The 18211-nt window shown below is 38.2% G+C and overlaps 2 protein-coding genes across 8 annotated transcripts in view; both read right to left on the bottom strand.

Annotated features, from left to right (window-relative positions):
* The window catches only part of LOC136241415 (protein PTHB1-like), a 33893-nt gene extending 33614 nt beyond the window's left edge, over positions 1-279 (bottom strand). For 5 of the 7 annotated variants that reach the window (XM_066032618.1, XM_066032619.1, XM_066032622.1 and 2 more), the window contains exon 1: positions 154-271. The gene's annotated coding sequence lies outside the window, so the exon portion shown is untranslated. Of the gene's footprint in view, positions 1-153 lie in introns of all 7 variants that reach the window. The other 2 variants (XM_066032621.1, XM_066032623.1) reach the window with 2 other exon arrangements.
* A 13674-nt stretch (positions 280-13953) lies between these two features.
* Positions 13954-18202, bottom strand: LOC136241413 (protein NLRC3-like). Its single transcript, XM_066032607.1, has 4 exons — positions 18123-18202; positions 17630-17685; positions 16360-16620; positions 13954-16308 (listed from the first exon to the last, which is right to left on the bottom strand). Exons 2-4 carry the CDS (start codon positions 17682-17684, stop codon positions 14051-14053), a joined length of 2574 nt encoding a protein of 857 aa, XP_065888679.1. The 5' UTR covers position 17685; positions 18123-18202; the 3' UTR covers positions 13954-14050.
* Between the last annotated feature and the right edge of the window lie 9 nt (positions 18203-18211).

Raw genomic sequence — 18211 nt, 5'->3', positions numbered from 1 at the left:
GGATCCGTCTCTTAACCCATGCAGTTAACCCCACTTGTACCATAGATAGTAGAGGCGAGTAAGCGCCTATACTATCCACTATCTATGCTTGTACTCTCACATTTTAAATTTGTATCACCGACAAAAATAACAAATAAAATACAATAGACTCACTGGCACTGCCAAAAAATTGTACCTCCCCGCTCCTATCTTGCTGGTTTAGAGTGTGGACAACCTGACCTAGGAGGTAGCACCTGGTCCGCAGTCGCGTGTATTCTAATAAATTAACTCAGCGTTTAACGAAGTGAGCTCTACAAACTGAACAATAGTGGTGCGTTGGTTAATGAGATGTTATTTTCATAGCTAATGGGTTAATCTGCTAATGTCAGTTCCATCTGAAGCACACCAGATGATTATTACCAATTACCATTTACTACTCAACCGCCAGAGGAGGAGGACGAGTTTCCCATAGTGATCGTAGTGTGTGCACTACTCGGTGTCTTCTTGATTATCGCTATAATAGTCGTGGTGGTGAAATTATGGCTACAAGTGAGTTTATCATGTATGTGAGTGCAATGTCAAGTTCTAACTCTTTCCAAAAGAACTTCTCATTTTTATACATCTATCATTGTCATGCCCCACCCCCCTAGTAGGGTGGGACAATACAGGGGATTTGACAATGTCTAGTGTCAAATTCCCCAGTAATAATCGGTCCACCACCTTGACTGCCACTTCGTTGGTATGAGATGCTGAGAAGTGCCGTGCTTATGAGGAGGGTATGTGTGAAGTAGAGTATACCCGATTAGTTTTTTCTTCCTCTGGTGGAATTGGGAAAGTATGTGATAGTAGCAAAGCAGTAAGACAAAAAATCTTGTTATAACGAACTCGCGTTTCTATTTAGCTACTAACTTTGAAGTTACATAACAACCAACTTACGACATAGTTACAGCCAATCATATTATAGCACACGACCAACACGCGATTGTCTATACTGCAAAAGTATACAGTTATATAACTGGTCATCAGTCAACTATCAACAGAAAGCATCCACTACCACCTATAAGTGTTTGGCTTATTTACTCAGCGAGAAGTGGAGTTCCCCATATTCAGGCCCTGTTGCAGTTTGGGGTTTTCCTTGCTTCACTCCTCCATCATGTGCATTCATGGTTCTCGATCACATGCCCTGGTGTGCCCCTGGCAATAGGTATAGATCTCGCCGTGGCAGAGGAGCATCTACCAGTTCACTAACATTCCCTGGGCTTCTGTAAGTTCTTTTAGGTGTCAGGTAAATTCTTGTTTTTTCCCTTTTTGTTTTTCTTCTAGTTTCCATAGAGACGTGTAGGTAAAAAATATTATAAAGTACTGGGGCTAAGAAACTTGCCAAAACCCCACTATGTCCCCCACCTCTAAAGAGGGAATTTGATTACTAATTTTTAGTTCAGCAAAATGTCGCTGTCAAAAGCCCCAGGGTGGGGCAAGATCTACTTAACTATATAATCCACTACTATTTATCGCTTGAATCCCTACTTTATTATATATAACCGGTTGTTTATTTTTTTGTTATAACATGGAAGATTCTGATTGGCTGTTAGTTCTCTCTATAGTGTACAAGTACACAAAAATTAAAATTTCTAGGGAATGGTATCTCAAGCACAGTAAAGATATAACACTGCTTATTGTTTTACTATCATGCACTACTCCAGCTTGATTCAGTATTTTTTATCAATGTGCTATATGGTCCCTACTCTAGTTGAAAAGAAAATTAATTTTTGTACTTGTTTTAAACTTTTTTGTAAATAATTATTATGACTGGTGACCGCATGAAACAAAAGAAAAGAAAATGGTGCTGTGTGTCCCAGCTGTCAATTATCATCTGAAAAGTGAAATATCCATTACGCTTCGTTCTCAGCTATGTTCATGCAAGGGTCATTCCATACCAAATCAACAAAAAAAAATCCTGACCCCTTTGGATTTTCATGAAATTTAGCATAGACATGGACTCTACTAAGAAACTTTCTCACACCAAAATTTTGCCGATTCTTGTGATCTCCCTTTAAGATATGACCACTCCAAGTTTATTGCAAAATACTACACTGGTTTAATAAAATGGCCATAACGTTGTCACTGATTATCACAAAACCTTTCTGTTTAGAGTTTTGGAATGCTTATTAAATTCTCTTTCAAGTGATGTATTATTCATTATAATTACTCAAAGGAAAGGTCAAACCACAAAAATGTGACTTTTTCCTTTGATCTTACTTTTTTCAAAAAGGATATTTCAATTACTTTCATTTTTTGTTCAAATATTCTTCTAATACCCTTCTTTCATGACTGTAAGTTTGAAGTTGGGATGGCAAGTAGATCATGAGTTGTGGCTACATACATAATTTTACATGCTACCGGGAGTACAAGTATGAACACTACTATGACAATACATACTTTTAAATTAAATTATAGTATGAAATCTCATCAGAACATGGCCAAGTTGCAATACACATACAGTTGGAGGCATAGTATAGAAATATCATAAGGTGATTAAACAGAGGTATCAATACGCACCATTGTTGAAGACACACCAATTATACAATATCCCCTATTGTTATGCATATTGATGCGGTTATGATAACAACATGATTTTGGTGCAAACACCATCAGGAGTCCATGATAGAGATTTTATGAACTCCTGATGCCATATAATGGGAGGGTTTAGTAGCAAATTATCTTGTGAAAGGTTTGACAAAATTATGAAAACTTTACATTAACATTATGAAGTCAGAGGGTAAATCATTCCTTATTCACCAAATTCGCAAATTCTTCAGCTGCTATTTTGTTGGACATCTGTACATGTCAGCAGACACTACATAATAACAAAAGTTTGATGGAGGAAATATTTGGTGGAGAATTGGTGAATAAGGAATGATTTACATTGGAACCTATCTAAAGCCTTGGGCCAGTCACCTTCAGGCAGGTGGCTGCTTTTGAAAGGTGGACTAGTGTATAGATATCTCATTAGGAGAATTTATAGTTGGCCCTTATAAGGTGGTCTTTCTGTACAGTCACTGTACCAAATCAAAACCCTCCACTTCATAATTTTAATAGAGACCTATTGTGAAGTTTCCACAATTCTGTCTAACTTTTCTCTTATAAAACTTACAATATCATAAGATAATTTGCTACTAAGCCCTCCCACTATATGGCATCAGGAGTTCATAAAATCTCTATTATGGACTCCTGATGGTGTTTGCACCAAAGTCATGTTGTTAGCATAACTGCATCGATACACATAGCAATAGGGGATATTGTATAATTGGTGTAGCTTCAGTGATGGAGAGTATTGATACTTCTGTTTAATCACCTTATGATACTTCTATACTATGCCTCCAACTGTATGTGTATTGCAACTTGGCCATGTTCTGATGAGATTCCATACTATAATTTAATTTAAAAGTATGTATTGTCATAGTAGTGTTCATACTTGTACTCCCGGTAGCATGTAAAATTATGTATGTAGCCACAACTCATGATCTACTTGCCATCCCAACTTCAAACTTACTGTCATGAAAAAAGGGTATTAGAAGAATATTTGAGCAAAAAATGAAAGTAATTGAAATATCCTTTTTTGAAAAAAGTAAGATCAAAGGAAAAAGTCACATTTTTGTGATTTAACTTTTTCCTTTGAGTAATTATAATGAATAATATATCACTTGAAAGAGAATTTAATAAGCATTCCAAAACTCTAAACAGAAAGGTTTTGTGATAATCAGTGACAACGTTATGGCCATTTTATTAAACCAGTGTAGTATTTTGCAATAAACTTGGAGTGGTCATATCTTAAAGGGAGATCAAAAGAATCGGCCAAATTTTGGTGTGAGAAAGTTTCTTAGTAGAGTCCATGTCTATGCCAAATTTCATGAAAATCCAAAGGGGTCAGGATTTTTTTTTGTTGATTTGGGATGGAATGACCAGCAACCCGTATCACAGCATTACTAATCAACTATTTGAAAAGCACCTCTACAATCAAGTAGCCACTATGAAAAATACGGATCATTTCCATTACAAAGGGAATCCATCATGCGCTGCTGCCAAATCGACACCTTTCACTGTCAGCAAAGATGAATTTGACACAAAGGAGGACACTGGTAAGTCCATGAAGAATGCATTGTATGTACTGCGGTATGCCAAGAGACACATGTTTGGCTGAAGCAACGTCGAACAGTGAAAGAACCAAGCCCATAGTTTTTTTTAGCTGTTATTTTTAGTTACTACTTGTCTGAAGGCATCAGTCAGTTACTCAGTCAGTAGAAAATTCCGCCGGTTTCATAATTTAAAAAAAAATATTGTAGCAACTTGCTTCGTTTCATAGCACCTTGTAGCAACTTGCTTCAACTTGTAACAACCTGCTTCGTTTTGGGTCAATCTGAAAGCTTGTTTGGGCTTAGTTTTACCTAACCAGTACTGCTTCATCGTCATCAGGTAAAAGTGAGCTGGTTTTTGGGTGATGTTTTTCATGGGCCACACCCACTCCTTTGTGGTCCCTACTATACAGTACTATCGTACTATCATACTGTATGATTTATGACTGTTGACTTGTTTACATCATAATATTGTAGTTGTAATCAAAAGTTAATAATAGTGGAGACCTCTCCACTATTATTAACTATTGTTGTAATGTGTTATATGTTTTTCCTGAGCACACCAGCAAGGGTTGCTGCTCCGAAGAGACTAGCTAAATTAGAATGTGTACCTCTGGGAGGTATTTTTAAAGGGCTGTACCGATACCGGTACCGATATTACGAGTATCAGTCAATTACAAATCTACAGTACAGATAATTCACTCAAGTTATATGCACCATTAACATAGATACTATACTAATAACACGGGATTGGAAGCTCCGTTTTGCACGCCAGCACTCCTCGTTGTACCGGAAGTAATTAATTTGCCAGTTGCATCATGTCATTAGTTATGTTGCTATGTTCGTTGCTATGCTCTATTATTACAGGACAGGATTTGGCTCTTGTTCCATGAGTTGTAAGTTTGTCTGTATAAACAAAGAACTGTAGTTGTTACACTAAGCCACACTCGAATCACTTAGCTTTTCCATAATTCCAGCAATTGTCTGGAGGACGCTTAGAAATACCCAAAACAGGTATACAAACTATGTGACTTCTCGTTTGGTTAAGGCTAAAAATCTTCTGGAAAAAGCATTGAACTATACCAACGTGCGGCACAAGCCATTTGTACTTTAATACAATTCCATTAGTTTTCACTGTATGTCTTTATAGACTTGGCAAAGAATACAAAATACGGTTTCATAGTGTTCCCCAATTTACGTTGTGCTACAAGACTATGAATACTAGCTCATATATCACCCTATACACTTACCTGGTTATCTGCAATATTATTATTCCATAATTTAAGCTAAGTTGTAAAAAGAATAATGATATTGTCTTTTTGAAAAGTCTAGTTTAAAAATCAATAATGGTCAATGAATGGTTGCAATGATGTTAATGATAATGATGATATGAGACTGTTAATATCAAAATTGTACTGACATCACTGCAGCATTTCTTTGCCACCAACCATAATTTGAGCACTCTTTCATAGCTACATAGTTCAGGCATTGACAACTATAACACTTACTTGCACAGCAGTTCCTATGTTGTTTCTAAATCTAACATTTATCAAATCTTGCATTGGTTTGGATTCATCATCTTCTTTACCAAAGGATGGAGTATATTGACAAACATTCAGTAGCAGCTAGCCAAGTGATTACCAATATAACAATTACATTTTAAATCAATAGGCTGGATTGTAATGTCATTTGATTGGGAAAAATATTTCCATTTCAAATACCAAATTGACAAAGAAAAATTCTGACTGGCTTTTAGTTTTCTATAGTGTACAAGTACACAAAAAAATTGAAATATTCAACTAGAGTAGGGAATGGTACTTGAGCACAGTAGGGATATAACACTTCTTATTGTTTTGCTGTGATTTAATATCGTGCACTACTCCAGTACTTTTTTTCAATGTGCTATGGTCCCTACTCTAGTTGAAAATTACTTGTTTCTTAACTGTTTTTGTAAAATAAAATTATTATGACTGGTGAACCCACGCATACTGCATGAAACAAAAAAAGTGGCGCTGTGCATCCCAGCTGTCAATTATTGTCTGAAAAGTGAAATATCCATTACACTTCATTATCAGCTATGTTCAACCCGTTACGCAGCATTATGAATCAACTATTCGAAAAGTAGCCACTATGAAAAATATGGACAGTTTCCATTACAAAGAGAAGCCATCATGTGCTACTACCAAATCAATACCTTTTGCATAGGACCCAAAGGAGGACACTGGAAAGTCCATGAAGAATGCATTGTACGTCCTCAATACCGATATTTCACTCAAATTATATGCACTATTGAAAGCAGTATTAGTACCATGGAAAGTGTCTCACTGGCTAAGTTGTGGTAATGTTAATCCAAGTTTTTTCTTCTTCTTTTTCTGAGAATTGTTACACCACTTTGTTGTTTTCTGGTGGTTGAATTTTTTGTTCGGTTTTTTGTTCTGTGTTTTCCACTGACAGAAACAGACAATTTTAGATTAAAACCTTTTGTGAATAGTCACAACTATCAAGGATTACATTGTTGAAGCAAATGAGTTGTAGTAAATTAACACAACCATAGTGATCATGTTACATACTCTGTTATGTTGTAATGTATATCAGTTTGGCTTACACACACAAGAAATACGCTCACTATCATGTGAGACATTATCAAAGAAAAATATGAAAAGTGTATGCACACAAAGCCTACAGCTACCTATGCTATAGTGTAGATAAATGCTGCTTGCATGCATGCAAACATTTACTAGCTATATGCTGTTAAACTTGTAGGGCAGGCATTCACCGACGATTGTCGTAGCCGAGCATCACGTGACATCAAACTGCTGAACCTACAAGAACCAATAATGTAAACAGTTCATCACACAATCAACTGGTAGCATAGCTTTGATACAGGCCAACCACCACAGTGATATGTAATGCCTTTTCAAGTAAACACCACATGACCCCAAATGAAGGCCGGGGGCGCTAATTTATGGACTATAATGAGTCTTATCACAAATATCAGCATTCCAAGAAAGCTTTGTCCTAGACTTATAGCAGCCAACGTACATTTTGCATGAATCTGGTGTAAACCACAACTCAGTTAATCAGTACAAATTGTGCATGTGACACTTTATAATGACTTGACCTTTCCTCCATTTCCAGCTCCATTTGCACATGCCATTATTGTTATGTAGAAGAGTACGTTTTCCTGTTTCCCTTCATCAATAGTAAGTTAGACTATACGGTACTTTCCATATCAAAAAAATACACTTGACAAGTCCACTGAAATGAAATCTTTTGCTGCCAGCACCATCCACACTGAATCCAACTGACGATTATCACTTACTGTGACTTAGAGATACTGAGATACAGTACCATGACTATAGTGACCACGCTTTGACTGCATTTTAAATTTCGAATTTAAACCGCACCAAGGAGTGTGGCATGTGCATCTACATGAAGTGTAATTATAGGGACTTCCCAAGGGATTTTCCGCGTAATGGATCACGTGATACACCATCCTTCTTTGAAATCATGGTTTAACAAATGGGCTACACGTTTACGCTTTACAGTATTAAAGTAGGGTTGTTTTGAGTGCTGCTGTGAATCCTCGCATGAATCTTAAGCTACTTGTGATGGTTGGGCAAAAGTTTGTGATTGTTGGGCAAATGCCCGCCCATGCCCACCCTTGGTTACGTCCCTGGTATTAACACTAATTTGATCAGGAAGCTGCCATTATTGGCAGTGACCAGAGCCGTACGAGCCATAGTTTAAATTGGTTATCGTCCAAATCCACGGTATCTTCACTATTTTAGAGACCTTCAGAATTGCACCCTCGGTGATTATTATGCTATTCCGAAGGTCTCTAAAATAGCGAAGATACCTCTATTTGTGCGATAACCTACATGTGGTATCAGTACAGCTCTACTTTTTTACCTCATCACCTCACTTGTAATTCATACTGTGTAGTACAGTTATTGTTATGTGGGAAGATCCCTACATTGGTATGTTACCACCATCTGTTCAAGGGATTTTCCCTCATAACTATGTTGTAATAGCTGCCATCATTCATAAGGACATGGCAATGTGTTCTGTTGTTTAAGGGTGGGGTGGGTACAGTATGTAATCATTTAATAAGTGCAGCTACAGGTATCAACTTCCTCTTACGGTAGCATACCATAAGCTTTCCATCATGTATGATATTTGTATGATGGTTGGATGGCATACATTTTAGGAGAACCCTACTACCATACTGTTTGATGTTGCATGTGTTTGTAACTGTGTGTATGAGTGTAGTCCTCAGACATGGAACAATGTTTGTACACTACACACAGTCAGTAGTGGTTACACACTTGTTCTTACTACTAATAGAAAACTGGTGTGTATTGTATAGTATTGTATTGTATTAATGCTTTACAGTGACCAGCACTGAAGGTCTGCAGCAACATGTGTGTGAAGTTTGAGTGTTGTCAAGATGTGTAGTGTTGTGTTGAGTGTGGTCTAAGATGTGATGAGTGTCTACAACAAGTTGGAGAGTCATGTAACTGTGACGTGCCGACTTGTGATAGTTGTCTGGACTCCATATGTCCAACTAGAGAGGTGAGAACCAGTTAACACAGTCTCATTAACCAGCTGATGTTTGTATAGTGTGTGGATGTGTGTTTAGAAAGTCATCTGGTAACCTTAACCATTTTGCTGACACTGCCAAAATTTTGTCACATCCATGCAGTGTTAAAACATTTAATGACACAACACCAGTTGGGGTAGTACCATTGTTACCATATAAGGGGTTATTTTCAAAGAACAGCTGGTAAAAATTAATGTCAAAGGTTTATTGTCAAATGCTCAAACCATAGACAATACACACCTCATGTTCAAATGTTGTGTTTTGGTAGTGCGTGTTTGACTGGCTGAATTGGCGACTACGTGTACCAGTACAAATTAAAGTGATAAGGGAATATCATGTCTGCAAAGAGATATGGACCACTACGCTAGGGGAACGCTAGGGGAAATATTGTTTAGCATGAATCATTACCCATATATAACTACTGCATGTGCGGAGGGAAGTCTTAAGTGCTTAAGGGTTCAGTTGGTGGTTGCTTACTAGTGATTGGCTTGAAATAATGTTGGATGTAAAATCACAGTTCAACAGTTACACACTTCTGTAACATGAGTTCACATGTAGTAGCAAGCGTGAGTGAGCTCTTATGTAATAGCAAGGGTTCATTATGAGCTCTTGGTAATAGGTTGTACATTACGATTAGAAATTTTTTGATGAGTTAAATTTTTGTAGAACCACTGCTCTTCAAATAATTTAAACTCCTTTAAACATAACCTGTTGTATGGTACTAAGGACACTCTGTTATGGATAACTAAAAGTCATAAAATATGTTCCACTTGCCAACCAACAAAACAGTGAAGGTGACCAGATGATGTTATCTCGTCCACTACACACAAATATTATCTACAAATAGCTCATGACATTACACAATTACTACAAATCATTTATCATTCTCCTCCTCCTCTAGCAATGTTCTCAGTGTGACATATGCTTGTCCTCTGGTGGACCATGTTGTGTTGACATGAAGTGTGATTGTTGTGGGGATCTGTCTTGTGTGTGTCCTTGTGGAGGCTGTAATCAGTGTTGTGATTGGCCACAATGTGAGGTGAGTAACCATGGTGATGGTTTAAATAGCATAAATACAAAAATGTACCCGTAAGCTTAAAGCTGGATGGCTAGTGTAGAGTTTCATATAATATGTGGCAAATTAAACCTGTAAACATTTTATTCTGTGAATTTCATAAAAGGCAAAGTTTGCAAAAGTTGATTCATATAAAAATATTATTTTTTCATTGTACTGTAACCATATACTACCATAAATCAGGAATATTTCAGTCAAATTTTTGGCCGTTGATGAAAGTTAAAACAACAAATTTTAGTACAGGGAATTTGCTAATTGACTTCTTGCAGTACTCCGTACAATGGATGTGTTTGAAATCCCTATGTGCTGTAATGAATGTTAAAACCCAGCAAAGAAGATATTACCGGTGGCCTTAAAGATTCCCTCCTTGTTGACAGAAACTTAAATTTCTTCACTTCTTGCTCAAAGTAGTTTCATAAGTAGATAATTCATTTGGCTGTTTATAACCTCTTATTAAGAGGGTTTCACTCCACACTTGCTGATGCTACACTGGACACCACATTAAGTGTGTGCCTGTAGCATGAGTTTATGAATAAATGCACCATTTACATCATGTTTAAAGCCTTTGATGTTGTGTGGTTTCTTATTCACCAACCCTTGATCCAGCTCAACACATACATACAGTACCTTGCATAAAAAAGGTTGCGAATTTTTCACAGGAATTCATCATACATTCCTGAAACAGTAATCACGAAGGTTGGGCGAAGTTTACATGGTTATAACAACTTTCATGAATTTACAGGTCTACCTTCATTTTTTTCTAAAGTGTACCCCCCCCCCACCCAAGAAGAAGATACGTCCAATGGCAGATCCAGGATGGGGCATTTGGGGCATTTCCCCCCATCCTTTGTGGAGGAGCCATACTTCTTTTGATTGAAATACTAAACCTTGTACTAAACCTTGTCAGGCCATAATCAATTCATATGTATATTACTACCATTTTATTGCAAATTCTACTAAAACAAAAGTCAAAGCAACTGTGAATGTCAAACACATTAAGCCTTTTAAACAGCTGTTATGACTTCACAAAGCCAAAATAGCAAAAAAAAACAACTAAGAGGTGATACTAAAATACAAGAGAATTAACTACCTACAACTCGAGCTGCAACTTAGCCACTCCCCTTGCCAGCTCCTGGATCTGCCCCTGATGTCCAACCCAGTTTCAATGCTGGTGTGTTATGGCATCTATTAAGACACATCTATAATTTCCATTAGGATTCCATAAGTGCCACAAGGCACAAAGTGGGTGTGTTTAGATCTATTGTAGTATTTTGTAATTTTTATCGATTTTAATTTTTTTGAACTGAGGAGCTAATATAGCAGCAATTTGTCTTCTGTAAAAGTTCGCTGTTCAATTTTCAATCTCAACTCTGTAACTAACTAGATAACTAGCTGGTCTAATACAGGTTACAGGTTTGTTGTTGTATTTCTTATTTAGTGCCCATCAGTTTCAACTTGTCAATGTTGTGGTGACTGTCACTGTGCTATAAGACTACCAGAGTGTCAGGATATTACTTGTCTGTGTTTTGAGTGTGAACGAGCTGCTGACGTGTAACTACTACTGCTGCTGCTACCATGGCAACCCTGTCACTTGTACATATCAACCTGTGTTACCATAGAAACCTTGATGTGGTAACGATAAGATCTAGAGCTATATCCCTCCAAAACTTATCAACCATGTTTTATTTATTGAAATGTACATGTCTTATAAGCTACTAAACAATTGTTTGACATTTTTCTATAACAGGTAGATCAAGAATACAAATATGTTATGTTGTGCACCTAATCAAATAGTTCATAATAGTATGTACTACCGTTAGTCACATGAGTGACACAGGATAGCTCTCAGGCTATTAATACTGTCTCACGTGATCTCAGTTATACACCTTATAATCAAGTAGAGAGCAGAAAGACAATGTTGATGTCACTGATAACAGAATGTTACGAATATGACCCACTAACTGACAGTATCATGTTAGATCAGCCAAATATCTCTGCTACCCTACCAAACATTTTATACCAGTCTGAACAGAACTATGAAATACTCTAATAGAGCAGTCACTACCTTGTGTGTAAATTTTCAATAATGTCTACAACTTTGTAGAGGTTGTAGCTTCTAACTCTGGTCTAGTTGTGACCCTCTTGTTGAGTCCTGGATTATTGTAGTAAAGTTAGTGATATTCTAATGCTTTGGTACGTGGTGTTAGTGTATGATTCTTACTAGAATCACATCCAATGCTAACCACATCTCAACTCATAAATGGTTAAACAACTGCAATGTTCACTCCAGGAGTTGGTGATTAGCGGTAACAGCTTGTTACCACTCATGTTGCTACCCCAGCTGGTTACTGTGTGATAATTATGTTTTCTATGATCAGAGACTCCACCAACTTGTATATAATATGACATCAAACAATCTAATATGCTGGGAGCCATCACTATCAATCATATTACTGATTTGTTAATAACAGTGCAATCAGCAGTTGCTTGCACATTCACGTGATCTAGTACATCGAGCTCTATCCTGATCATGAGGTGATGGTGAACGTTCTATTAGAGTGTTTACGGCCTCCGGCTCTCTGAGGACAGCACTTCTTTGATTGTACGGTATACCAGGTTGCCTGAAACCTTATATACTAAAATCTAAGCTGAGAACTAGTCAGTACAGGATAAGCCGTGTCGTCACATGAAATGAATTTTGCCTGGGGCAACGATGAACGTTTTATTAGAGTGCTTCCTCTAGGGTGAAAGGCGCGAATTTCGCCTCTGGGCATGAGCAGTAAAGGTGAGTCTATAACTCAACGAACAGTACATATTAACTATTAGTATTCTATTTAATGGACAGAGCGGTAAATTTAGAGCGGTAAAATTTAAGCGCCGTCAACTGGCAGCTGTTTTGTCAGTTGCTAGGAAGTTTTGTAAAAGTTGCAGCTCTAGAATAGTTAGTGTACGTAGAGCAGTAGTAACAGAGTGTAGGTAGTTAGTCATTAAGCTTAAGTGTTAGTAGTGTGTTAGAAATGTAGTCTAGTTAGGTGTGGCTGAAGAGGATAGCTCAGAGGAAGGCTTATTTTAAAAAAAAGTGGCTTTAGTTTTCTTTTTGAAGTTTCAAGTTACTTTTGTACTAAAACTTGTAGTGGTTTAGTTAATTATTTAGTTCATTATAAATTTGACCAATTAGTAGCTAACCACAACACTTTATTGGCTTTCTCTTTATATGTAATAACTTTTTAGTTAGTTGGCTTCTGAAATGCTAGCAGCTTGCTACATAAAATTACTTTGAGCTCTGAGCTAGACTTGTTGGCTACTACATTAGTAAAGAACTAGTAACAATTGTCAACTACCTGACTGTTAGCTGTAGTGTTGACATAGACTAGGTCTATAGCATTAGCTACTAGTGTTGTGATAGTAGTTGAGTAGTAGCTTCTAGTGTAGTCTAGTAGTTAGGCTATGTTGTGACTTGTTGTTTATTGTGAAGTGGAGCAACGACAACAACAAGTGAGTGAACTGTATAGCTAGTAGCTAACAGAGATGGGGACAAAGCTTGATAGCTGTAGAACTTGATCAGTGTGTGTCTTGTACCTTGACAATTCTCAGAAGATGACCTAAGTGGCTGTGAGAGCTTCTGAAAATAAAATTTGCATTTTAGCTAAGAAGCGACCCAATAATCTAGCTAGTTGGAATTTACCAAAAGTGTAAAGTTATCCTTTGGCTTTACTCCATCTCTAATCAGCTGTCACTGAGGGAAGCTAGTCTGGTCAAGGGTGAAGTGTTGACAGTGTTTTTGGCTTTACGTTGAATGAGGTCTCCAGCACAACTAGAATTTCAGCTTCATTAAAATAATGAATTATTTAAATACTACCGTAAATTTAAAATTACTCTAGAAATCCTAAATATTGTCTAACATCTGCTTTATCAAAATAATAAATTCTGTTAGAAATACTGTAAATTTATAATTATTCTAGAAATCCTAAATGCTGTCGAATTTCAGCTTTATCAAAATAATTAATTTATCGCCATCAGAAATACCTTAGAATTATAAATATCTCAAATCCTTGAAATCCTAAATATTGCCGATCTTTACCATTCTCTACTACAAGTCCCAATTCTTGTCCGATACTCAAATCTTAACATTTCATGATGGACCCCTCAACGTTAGCAATTGACGTTTAATAAAACTTTTATCAAAATCAGAACAAAATGACACTTGCGGCCATTACAGTCATAAAATAGTACAAAGTGAAAACTAAAGAAAAGTAGCTACTACCAGTAAGTGATCAGTTTTGTTTGAAATCCTCTACTTTCTCTGTTCTTGTTAATTACTTCTTGTAGTGATCTAATCCTCTTCTTAACATCTTCAGTGTAACCAAAGGGTAGCCCTAGCCCTTGTAATGTGTCGTTATTGTAGAGCGCTTGTAGTAGACGTTGAGCAGCTTCTCCACTGATCTTGTTGGTCCACATCCACAGCCAGACTAGTGATGTATTGTTCTTCATTGTAGTGGCAATGACATCACAAGCTTCATCAGTGATGAGATTGTAGCTAATGTTGAGCACCTCCAGCTTGTTACCCTTTGATAGTGCAGTGAATAGGGTAATGGCTGATGGTGATGATAAGCTGGTAAACATCATGTCCAGTTTCACTAGCCTAGAGGAGGGATGGGTCAACATGTTGTAGAGAGCAGGGTCCTCTCCGATGGTGCGGTTATAACTAATATTCAACACTTCCACTCTACAGTGGATGATGAGGTCACTAATGAAGGAGGAGGAAGATCTGGTGAAGCCATTAGACTCCAAGTTGAGTATTTCGATTGTGACGTTGTGTGACATCAGATCGCGATAAATGATACGAAGACCAATATCATGGATATGGCAGTTATACAAGTTAAGCTCCTTCCACTCCTTGTGGGGTGAGCAGGTAAGGAAGAGTGTAACACACTCAATATCGTATGGTGATAGGCTAGTGGGGCTAAGGTTGATTATTTTGTTATCGAAGATTTGTGCTTGTTGTATAGAAGTGTGCATCGCTTCATCGTTGGCTTCATGGAAAGAACGAAACAAGCGAAGACACTTTAGTTGATTCTTCAAGAATATTTCAGCGATGGCGATAGAGTCGTCACTGCCAGAGAGAAATTGTTTAAAAGCAGATCGCTGTCCCTTGGTAAGCGAGATGTACATTGCAAACATGTTGGAATGAATATCGCTCCAGAACTTCGCTTCGAGCACTCGCAGCTCTTCGTCTGGTAGGAGCTGAATGATATGGTGAGCGGACAAGAACTCCTGAATGGAAAAATGGACGAAATTGAACGTCATCGTTTTTCCAGTGAGCGCGAAGTGCTGAACAGCCTGAAGCAGTCCGTAGCCGTTAAGTGCACCTTCGATAGCTTCGATACTTGGACAAGCTGTTCTCACCTCCTGTAAGGTAAATATTAGCTTGTTACTATTAATACCCTCGAGGGCTAACTTAGACAGCTGCTTAACTACTGTATTACAGGGCTCAGGGAGGTTATCTAGATCAGGGGTAATGTTTTCAAGAGGATGACCGGACTTGGCAAGATGTCGACAGATGGTAAGACAGATGAAGTAATTGTATAGCTGTGCAGAATTGTTGGGAAGGGAAATCCCCTGTTCATACAGGTAAATCAAGATGACCATGTTGAAGGGAATGAAGCACAGGCCATTGATAGTCAGATCACCTTCAAGATATTCAGTGAGCTCTTTGACTGCATGTGGCTGTCCCTTCAGGGACTGTTCAATGTATAACTTTCGTTCCTCTTTAGCAAAGCCCAGGATGTCAACTCTGATGGTCGCTTGTTGTCGGAGTCTCACAGAGGCATGTGGACGAGATGACACTACCAAGCCACAATGAGGTAATACCTTACGTTTAAGTATATCAGCAAATAAACTATCTTTCTGTAGATTATCAGGGAATTCATCATAGCCATCAAAAAGGAAAACAACATCTTTACCTTTGTTGTTGAAGAGGTATTTACTACATGCAGTGGCAATTTGTGTACTATCTGTTTCTCGCTTGCAGACCAACTGGAAGAGATCAGCGACAAGTGACACCTGCTGCACAGCTGGGCTACGCAACTGGACAAGGAGAACTATTTTGAAATTTTGTAATAACTTTCCTATAGCCCAATTGTAAGCAATTTCTTGTAACAATAAAGATTTGCCGATACCAGGCATACCCTCAACTAAAATAAATTGTGTATTACCACTTTCTTGTAGCGGAGCTAAGATATCAACTAGTTGTTTAGTTGTCTTACTGTTATCAAGTGCTTCTCTCAGTGGCTGATGGCTGTCCTGTGGGTAACACTTGGCGGAATGTCTACCTGACTGGACAAATCCAGCCAATTGTTGTGGTGCAGCTGCCTGTTTGAAAGTGTGTTGATGTTCATAGTGAACTAATAAAAGTGGAGTAAAATCTTGTGGCTGGTTAGGTGGCCAAGTATCTTCATCAACAGCTAACCGTGTTTGTATATTAAGTTGTCTCACTCTGTCGGACAATATGGAGACTCCTACAGAAGCAACAACAAATAAAACTACGTGCACAATATATAGCTAGTCACCTTTATCATGAGCTTGATCACTGGACACTGCAGGTGACTCTATCACTTCAAACAATTTCTCCCAACTAGCAGAGGGGTCCACTTCAAGCCATTTCTTCAACATGGCATTACAGCAAGGTTCAGCTCTGTCCCGGTTGTTATATTCTATGATGTCAAGTGTTCCACTGGGTAGACCCATTTGTGTTCCTATCACTCTCCACTGAGTAGCGTAGTGTGGAGTAATGTGGTTTTGGAGGTCCTTCAGTAGTGGAGTACTGGTAGCTGTGAACAATACAAGTATTCATCAACAGTGTATAGTGTGCCCAAATACTCTAACACACTGTTTGGGGATCACGTAATGGGTTTGGAAAGTACTATTACCTGGACTGGACTGGATTCTGGACTGGAATTGAATCTGGGCTCAAGTTTATTTCAGCACGTACTACACTCTCCCACTCTTATCAAAGCGTGCTAGCCAGTTTCTTGAATACTCTAATAGAACGTTCAGGATTTTCATGGTACAAACTGAGTTTTTTTTTTATTTTTTTTTTAAATGTTATTTAAACAGTGAAACAGCATCAGCTAAAGCTGAGACACTATAGAGTTTAGACGACCACCACGATCACTATTAGAAACACGTAGCTATGTTGGTGTAGTGAAACAGTGTAAGGCATGCAGTGTGGTGATTTTCACGGGTACAGCTGCCCGGGTGCAATTTTCTCATTTGCCTAGTACTTAGTCTCGAATAACAGATCCTGTCCTTGTTTTGCCATCTTGACCTAATGACAGAAGAAGAAAAGAATTGAGACTAATCACCCACATAGCTGTAAGCAATTAGCTAGACTCTAATAAAACAATCACGAACAGTGGAGAAGATTGTTGTACCCGTGAAAATCACCCACACTGCATGTCTTACACTGTTTCACTACACCAACATAGCTACATGTTTATGTAAATCATGAATAGTACTCGTAGTGGTTCTCAACTCAGTATGTGCCATCATTGATAATATGGTACCGTAAAAATTCTGAACGTTCTATTAGAGTGTTTTTGAAGAAATCAACTAGCGCACTTTGATGAGTGTGGAAGAGTGTAATACGCACTGAAATAAATTCGACCCAAGATTCCAGTCCAGACTCCAGTCCTTCCCTTAGGGTTTGGGTATTCACATGATCATAAGTCTCTCATGTGACCTCGTCTGGTCACGTGAGAGTTAGATCCAATGTTTGTCTGTGTGTATGTATGTCCATACTGGCGTGACTTCGTGTTCTTACGATTCCGTAGTGATTACCTTTGTCGCTTGTCTTGAACTGTTCTAGTCCGTTAGTAACACTCTGATGGGCCATTCTGTGGAGGTGCAAACAACGACAGATAGGTAACGTACTAATAATGCACCTATCAATGTTAAGCCCCACTACCCCCCTCCCGGGCTTACTAAGGGATTAGTGGGGGATTTTCGCCGATTTGATCAGAAATTTTGCCCCACTAGTGGGGCATTTGACCGTTCGAAATTTTAGGCGTTTGCTTTAGCTTGCGGGCTATAAGAATTGATCTGTTTCCCAAAGTTTATTCCAGCGATACTACATGGAGATTTGACCACTAGTTGTTCCCCAGTGGGTGGAGAATTTGATTTTTCAAAAAGTCAAATCCCCACCATTTCCCCCACTACGCCCGGGAGGGGGGAGGTGGGGGATAACATTGATAGGTGCATAAATGATACATCGAGTTTATTATCGCGCACAACAGTGTAGGTTGTGGCGCGCTGGTCGGTACCAATCGCTTACCTGTTAATGTCCACTGATCCTCTAAACTCAACGAGCAGAAAGAGAAGAAACTGTTGAAAGTAGCCACGCCCACTACGTGAGATGTTTGT

This window comes from Dysidea avara, chromosome 12 (genome assembly GCF_963678975.1).
Source record: "Dysidea avara chromosome 12, odDysAvar1.4, whole genome shotgun sequence".
Classification (NCBI taxonomy): Eukaryota; Metazoa; Porifera; class Demospongiae; order Dictyoceratida; family Dysideidae; genus Dysidea; species Dysidea avara.
Note: the sequence above shows the minus strand (reverse complement) of the source record. Positions and strands in the feature narration are given on the sequence as shown.

What these genes read in the sequence shown, in the direction of transcription:
- LOC136241413 (XM_066032607.1), bottom strand. Translation starts at nt 17,684, where the DNA reads ATGGCCCATCAGAGTGTTACTAACGGACTAGAACAGTTCAAGACAAGC. An exon ending in GTTCAAGACAAGCGACAAAG is followed by an intron (nt 16,621 to 17,629) that starts GTAATCACTACG and finishes TATTGTTCACAG; the next exon opens with CTACCAGTACTCCACTACTG. An exon ending in TGATCAAGCTCATGATAAAG is followed by an intron (nt 16,309 to 16,359) that starts GTGACTAGCTAT and finishes TTGCTTCTGTAG; the next exon opens with GAGTCTCCATATTGTCCGAC.